Raw genomic sequence first — 7,387 nt, forward strand, 5'->3', positions numbered from 1 at the left:
CCTGCCTCTGCCTCCCGAGTGCTGGGATTAAAGGCGTGCGCCACCACGCCCGGCTCTTTTCAGAACTTCTAACCTCTGATAAATACCAACAGCAGGAGTCTGAGCGCAACGCCAATGCTCATATTTTCAATGTGTAAAGATAAACCACAGCAGGAATGGGCCAGCCACGGAACTTACATGTGGGAGAAGATGTAACAGAGCATCGCCACTCAGAGTTCCGACAGCCAGCGCCACGAGGAAGCTCAGCAGGAACTTGAAAAATACCCGGTTCATGAGTGGCACCAAGATGACTCCCAGCAGAGACAGGAAACTGATGATGGAAATGGCGATGAAGCCACCAAGCCAGGCTGGCAAACCAATCAGAGCAGAGGAAAGTCATGTAACTTATAACCCAAGAGGATTCCCATGAGGGCATTAAACATGTAAGCAGAGCAGCTGAATTTGGGGTGGTTAGGACCCTCATGTAATCCTGTTGCAGGTCCAGATGGAGAACCTCACACACAAATACAGAGACTTCAAGATCAGGGGTAAATCTAGTCTACATAGGGTCTCACTATGTAGATCAGGCTGGCCTGGAACTCACAGATCCACCTGTCTCTGCTTCCAGAGTGCTGGAATTAAAGGTGTGTGTTTCTATGCCTACCTACAGCGGAAAAAAATCTTCAAATGGGGGTTAACGGAAGAGAAAAACTTACAAGGATAAACTGTCTCTTACTTGGGGCCCAATGACTGCTTTCATTCTTAGAACAGCTAAGCTATGAAACAGGAGAGAGAAGAAAACAAGGAAAAACTAATTTCCATGTAAACAATTTTTAAAAAGTCTCTCTTTCTTCCTCATTATAGTGTTCTTCCTCCCCACTGTTTCCCTTCTTTGAGACAGTCTCTCTCTCTCAGTACATTAAAGGCACTGAATGCCTCCCACAAAGATGACACATTCTAGGCAGGCTATCCTAATATCAGCCAGAGTGCATACATACATAGGCTAGGCTAGTTTTGAACTCACAATCCACCTTCCTTAGCTTCCCCAAGGCTGGGATTACAGCTGCTAACATACAAGGCTTCATTTACTTAAAAACGTATTTATTGCCGGACGTGGTGGCGCATGCCTTTAATCCTAGCACTTGGGAGGCAGAGGCAGGCGGATTTCTGAGTTCGAGGACAGCCTGGTCTACAAAGTGAGTTCCAAGACAGCCAGGGCTATACAGAAAAACCCTGTCTCGAAAAACATAACAAAACAAAACAAGTATTTATTTTATCTTATGTACAGTGTATATGCTTGAGTGCACGTCTGTGCACCACATGCATTCAGAAGCCCTCAGAGGTCACAAGAGAGCACTGGATCCCCAGGAACTGGAGTTACGGATGGTTGTGAGGCATCTGTGGGTGCTAGGAACTGAACCAGGTATTTTGCAAGAACAGTCAGTGCTCTTGACCAGAGACACCTCTCCAGTGCCAACACCCTCCCCCGTCCCACCCCATGCCTTTTTAAAAGAAGCAAACAACTTTTACCATGTATATTCAGAACATTCAGGTCACAGAACAACTAAGACACTGTATCTAGAGCGACAATGAAAAATAGTCTCAAATAGAAAGAGAAGTACAACCTAAGTGCATCTACTAGAAACTGTTTTTATGGAATGGAGGCAACTGTACCTATTTGTAAAGAATAGGTCTTTGGAGGGATTTCTGCCTTCTTCTCACTTGCTGTATGAATCAGACAAGCCCGAGCATCAATTTGATTGATGATGGCTGGGCAGAGATAGTTAAACTCCGTTGCATTCAACAGAGCCTGGATGCTCATGCCATGGGATGTCAGCAGCTTGGTTGTATTGAAACACTGAAGGAAATGACAGGGGAAAAAAAAAATCACAGAGAGAAATTCCCACTGGAAGACTCTAAAATGCAGTCTGACTCATCACCTTTACTCACTAAAGCTACTTTGTTGATAAAATTAATGCCAGTTAAAATCAGCTCTGCTTTCAGCACTTTGGAATTTGCTTCTAGTAGCCCAAAGAAGATACGCTGACACAACGATGGTATGTCATTCTCCAAGGGAGAAAACCTCCTGTGGAACAAGCTTGGGGATAAGTGGAGATTCACAAGCCTGTTAACTCATTGTATAAAGTTATTAAGGAAATGAGCTTTAATTTCAAAATGGGGTTCATTAGAGATTGAGAAATAGGTTTTGGGACTAATACTCTCTGAGTTGGCCTCAACAAGCCCAAGACACGTTGCTCTTCCTGCTATGACACTGCTTGCAAAAACTCAGCTCCGTTCTGTCTACGTGCCTGGCAGAGTGACTCTCTGCAAAGAGAGATTATTAAATGATACAGATGACTCTTACAGAGGGCAATGCTGGTTAATGAAACAAACCTGCCCCAGCAGGCAGATGCGGTCAACAGCTTAATTGGACCGCAAGCTTAGTTTGAAGAGAAACTCCTCTAGGCAACCAGTCCAAAAAGCAAAAGCTTACCTGGTTAAAATATCTATTTCTCATCTACAAACACATTTCAGACTCTCATGATTGTTCACCAACACTACTTGCAACAACTTCATAGCCAGTGTTGCCAGGGTTGCGACTACTGCTATAATGACTCCAAACTTCAGTCATATCCCAGCATAGCTACATTTTGGTCATTAAAGACCAGCAACGAATAAGTCCGCTGTTGTTGGTGCTGGTTACTGAGCAGCTGAAGGGATTAATGTAGGGCTGGGAAGTCTAGTCTAGAAGAGTCACATGATTTGAGACTCTCACTACCTGACATTCTTGGTCTAATTTGCTCCAAGTTCAATCACTTCCCAAGACACTGTTGGCTGTTTCTGCCAAGGAGAGACACAGAGCTGCTCTTGTTGATTTCAGCACTTTAACTGTGCTTGTCCCTACAACTTCTTCAGATCCCCCACTGCCTATTTATTAATATTTTTTATCCTTAGACACCTTCTCCACAATTAACTTTAGCATCTCTCTACGGTTGTAATAAACCTTGTATTAGGAATACTCAGCAGGCAGCACTGTGCTCCTGCAGAGCTAGTTCTCAAGGATGTTTACAACCCAGCACAGCCCAATACTATTCTTCTGAGCTAGTCTCCAAGGATGTTTACAACACAGTCTGCATAGTGAGCCAACGCCTTGCTGAGAAGGAAGAAAAGCTCTCTCTTTTTAGAACAACCGTTTTATTTTTATTTCACACTCACCCCTAGGAGGAACAAACAGGCGCATTAAATACTGCACAGCATTTATCTTACCTCCTGAATATTGTCATTTGTGTTTCTGGAATACATAAAGCTCTTTCTGGGCTCACTCACAGACTCATTGCTTTTCTTCCTAGCTAGCCGACTCAGCCGGCCCACTCGGCTTTTCTCCGTGATGCTGGGTGGAGTAGAAGGGTTTACATCTTTGGTGCGCCTCCCAGGTTTTGGAGTCTCTATTGTCTCTACAAAGCGAGTTCCTTCAGAGACAGCGTTGTATACCGCCGAGGTCACTTCACTAGAGCTTGCACTCTCCTTGATGTTCCTCCTACCATTCATGTGCTCTGCTGGGCGAGATCCTTTCCCTAGACTAGTTCTAGGATTTTTACCTGAATTATCAGAGTCAAGGTCTGGACAAAAGGCTTTCCGATTGTTTTTACCAGCAGCTGTGTGACTGCGGTGGGAATGGTGCTCGTGGTCTGAGTGATGCTCGTGGTCCAAGTGATGCTCATGGTCAGTGTGATGCTCGTGGTCCGAGTGATGCTCGTGGTCAGCGCGATGCTCGTGGTCATGGTGTATATGGACTCTTTTAATCTTATCTATGCCTATGTTCTGAAGCAATTTTCTGAAGCCTTCAACAGACAAGGAACCATTCTCTCCATAGCGGTAGAATAGCTGCTGCAGATGGTGTCGCTGCATGGTAACTGCCAAGTCAACATTAACGCCAGGTTCCCAATTTGAATTTATTTTCTCAGTGGTCTGAGAGAAAGCAGCTGTTGATTGTAGTTCATGAAGGGGGTTTGTAACCCAAAGGGCAAAGGTCAAGATCATGATTACAGATAAATCTGTGGCCATTGCACCTTCCTAGAAAAGATAGGGGGGGGGGGAATGCTTTACCATACTTCTAGAACAACTGAAGAAACTTCATGCTGAAAACTGATGCCTAATTACACCACACAGCACTGCTAGTTCTGGCTAGGATAGCATGAGGTACTGTGGAGACATGGGTGACTGACTATGGGCTTGTGGTCTCCTGAAGCAGATGCAGGACAGTCACGTGCAAAGATACAATTAATTAACCCTGCAAATGCTCCAGGAGGAGGAGGAAGAGGAGGAGGAGGAAAAGGAAGAAGAGGAAGAGGAGGAGGAAGAGGAGGAGGAGGAACCATGTGCTCATAGCCATGCCATCAGCTTCTTCCTGAGAACCTCAGCTCAAAACCACTTCCCTCCTCCCCCCCCCCCCCCCCCCCCCCCCCCCCTCCCATATCCAAAAAGTCCCCAATATCTCTCTCCCTCTCAATCCCCCCCCCCCCCCCCCCCCCCCCCCGGCCCCGCCACCGTTTTACAAATAGAAAAAGTAGAAACAATAGTCTCAACTGGCAATCTGAATTTTTTAAAAAGAAGATTCCATTTTCTTTGGACACACATCATGCTCCTTATGCCCTACATAATTTTACCAAGTTTGTTGTTGTGTGAATCAGGTCATTTCCTACCCATCTTCAAACAGACAGGAACACACACACACACACACACACACACACACACACACACGAGATCTCTGCACCCCCCCCCCCATTCAGCACTGAATCAGACTTGATTTTGTGGCAGTGCTTCTGATTTCCCAATTCTTCTGAATAACTGCATAATAGTTCTCTGAACAAGTAATTTAAGCTTCTTGAAAACACACAGCATTGTTCTTCAGATGCTACATATTAGCTAGAGAATGTTCTCTCAGATAAAGTTCAGAACTCAAGGTCTGACCTCACTCCTTTTCAAGTGGTACTGGAAAAGCAGAAGTCAATGCAGCAGAAGCACTATAGTACAGTAGAGTCAGCTCAGATTTTTGGATGGATTTTCAACACGTCTCTAGTAAAAGATACTGAGGGATTTTTGAACTATACAGGGACACTGGGAAACAAACTTCCATATTCCAAGCTGTTCCTTGGCACAGTCTCACATTCATGACCTCATCTGAAAAGCCGGTAATATCTATTTGCAAGGATGAATTCAGAGTGGAAGTGCTTGTTAAACTCCTCTGTTGCCCAAGTGCTGATTATCATACTAGGCACACAGGTAAACGGATGCACACAAAACCATATAGGACCAGAATCCTGCCAATTATCTTTGGGGCCTCACATGGTGGGAATTCACGTGATAGGCAAAAAGATTCATGAAAAAAAAAAATCATCCCCAGGGGGAGAAGAGGCGAGTCAACCAGATGGGTGGGGCAGATCTGGCCTTGAGCCAGGGTAAGATGCTGAGGGCCAGAGACCGGTCCCTGGATCTCCTCACAGGCCGAGTCTCTGTATGTGGAAGAAATAAGCAAGCCAGAAGAAGAGGCCTCGAAAAAGGAGGTAGTGGAGAAAACGGAAAAGCGCACAACGCTTGCTTTATGAGGGCTTCTGTAATGAAACACGTTAGTAAGCTTCCTTGAAGGTGAAAAGTTAAACCATCGCAGAAAGTTCCTAGTTTGAGGCTCCCAAACCTATATGGGGCCCCTAAGTTGGGAGGGGCAGCTATTCCGGGCTAGTGGGGCGTGAGGCGGGGCCCTCGAAGCATCCCTTCTCCGTCGCCCGGCTTGGTCCCAGCACCCTGTCTCCGTGGATCCGGGCCTGCGGGGGCTCTGTCCTGCCGCCCCGCTGCGGTCTTGCGGAACTCACCTCTCCTGATGTCCCGCCGCCCGGCCCCGCGCGCAGGTTCGGTTCCCCGCGGGAGGTCCGAGGGGGCTGGGAACCCGCGCAGCTCCGGTCTCCGAGAAGCCTTTACGAGGCGTGGAGCAGCGGCAGAATCATGAGCCCGGCCACCCCTCGGCCCCGGGGTTGCCGCGCCTCCTCCAAGCAGGACAATCGGTAATTACCGCCGCCTCCCGCTGCTAGCACCGTGGCGCACGCGCAGTGCAGCTCCGGAGCCCGGTCTGCCAAGACCGATCCGCTTTTCCGCGTGTTCTCAGACGCCACGGGCTCGCCGCGATGGAGGGGCGGGCGCGGGTCCTTTCCTCGCGCCCTTCCGCTCCACGCCAGGACCTCAGCCCAGTCTGGTCCGCTGTGGGCAGCCGGGCCCGATGGAACCGTCCGGGACCACGAGCTCCTTCGAGAGTGCCCTGCCTACAGCGGTCAGGCCTGGCTCACGCGCGGAGCAGCGGTCAGAATGATGCGCGAGGCGAGCGAAGGCTACCGGAGAGAACCACGCCAGCAGACGGGGGCGTGGCCGGGAGGCGTGGCCTGCGGAGCTGGGCTTCTTAGCTCCGCCCCGGCCCCTTCGAAATCCCGACCGGCTGGCGAAGGCCGGAGTATTCGCGGCTGGGTAGAGTAGTTCCGCTCTGGGGCGGAAGTGCGCGGGAGGAGCTCGGCCATTGACCACCTAGCATCATGGTTTCTTCTGTGCTGGAGGTGTCTCATGTGTTTTGCTGCCCGAACCGGGTTCGAGGAGCTTTGAGTTGGAATACCGGGCCCGGAGGACTCCTGGCTTTCGGCACATCCTGCTCCGTTGTGCTCTATGACCCTCAGGTACGAGGGATTAGTTGGACTCGGAGCCTCTAGCGTGCGTGCGCTGCGGGCCCCGCTTGCAGGCCGAGTGCGCGGTCCAGCACACTCCAGGGGTGTAGGAGCCTCCCAAGCGACCTGGGCTCTGTTCTCTCCTGCGTCTCGTAGGGTGCCTGTGGCTTGTGATCCCCGGGCTGAAATCCCAAGGATGACATCCTTCTCAATACCCTTACAAGAACTGAAATGTAGACGTGGGTTAAAGCAGCTGAATTCTTCTTTCTTTCCCCTGCAGCATAGTTAGCGAACTTACATTGAATTGCAAAGAAATGTAAAGACATTTTAGGTACGTGAATGCAGCTTTTAAGGAACTGTGGAGAAAATAGAGGATGGGAGTCTTAACTCCTGTTTATAAGGCAGGCCTTAACCCATCTTTTGAACGTCAGCCGGCTGATTATTATTTGGTAGTTTTCCTATTTAGCTTCTCAAGTGAGTAATTAATGCACGCTACAGGAGTTAGGACCCTCTCCTAAAGTAACCTTTAGGATGGTGCCCTTAGTTGCATGGTCCTTGTGCCTGTTGAAACGCTGTAAACTAAAATGTAGTGTAGATGCCTGTCTATTTCTCACAGTGCTGCATTGTTTTGTTTTTTTGTTTTGTTTTGGTTTGGTTTGGTTTTTCGAGACAGGGTTTCTCTGTATAGCCCCGGCTGTCCTGGA

The 7,387-nt window shown here is 48.5% G+C and overlaps 2 protein-coding genes across 2 annotated transcripts in view; one reads left to right on the top strand and one right to left on the bottom strand.

The window, feature by feature from the left end:
• The window catches only part of Slc39a6 (solute carrier family 39 member 6), a 24,880-nt gene extending 18,493 nt beyond the window's left edge, over nucleotides 1-6,387 (bottom strand). The window contains exons 1-4 of the mRNA XM_021151057.2: nucleotides 5,850-6,387; nucleotides 3,247-4,053; nucleotides 1,654-1,837; nucleotides 178-347 (exon numbers count right to left, since the gene is read on the bottom strand). Coding sequence (XP_021006716.1) covers nucleotides 178-347; nucleotides 1,654-1,837; nucleotides 3,247-4,044 — 1,152 coding nt within the window. The 5' untranslated portion in view covers nucleotides 4,045-4,053; nucleotides 5,850-6,387. The remainder of the gene's footprint in view (nucleotides 1-177; nucleotides 348-1,653; nucleotides 1,838-3,246; nucleotides 4,054-5,849) is intronic.
• A 108-nt stretch (nucleotides 6,388-6,495) lies between these two features.
• Nucleotides 6,496-7,387, top strand: part of LOC110284808 (elongator complex protein 2) — a 33,801-nt gene continuing 32,909 nt past the window's right edge. Inside the window, exon 1 of the mRNA XM_021150718.2 lies at nucleotides 6,496-6,695. Within this exon, the coding sequence (XP_021006377.1) occupies nucleotides 6,558-6,695 (138 nt within the window). The 5' untranslated portion in view covers nucleotides 6,496-6,557. The remainder of the gene's footprint in view (nucleotides 6,696-7,387) is intronic.

The sequence above is a fragment of the Mus caroli genome, chromosome 18 (assembly GCF_900094665.2).
Source record: "Mus caroli chromosome 18, CAROLI_EIJ_v1.1, whole genome shotgun sequence".
Taxonomy (NCBI): domain Eukaryota; kingdom Metazoa; phylum Chordata; class Mammalia; order Rodentia; family Muridae; genus Mus; species Mus caroli.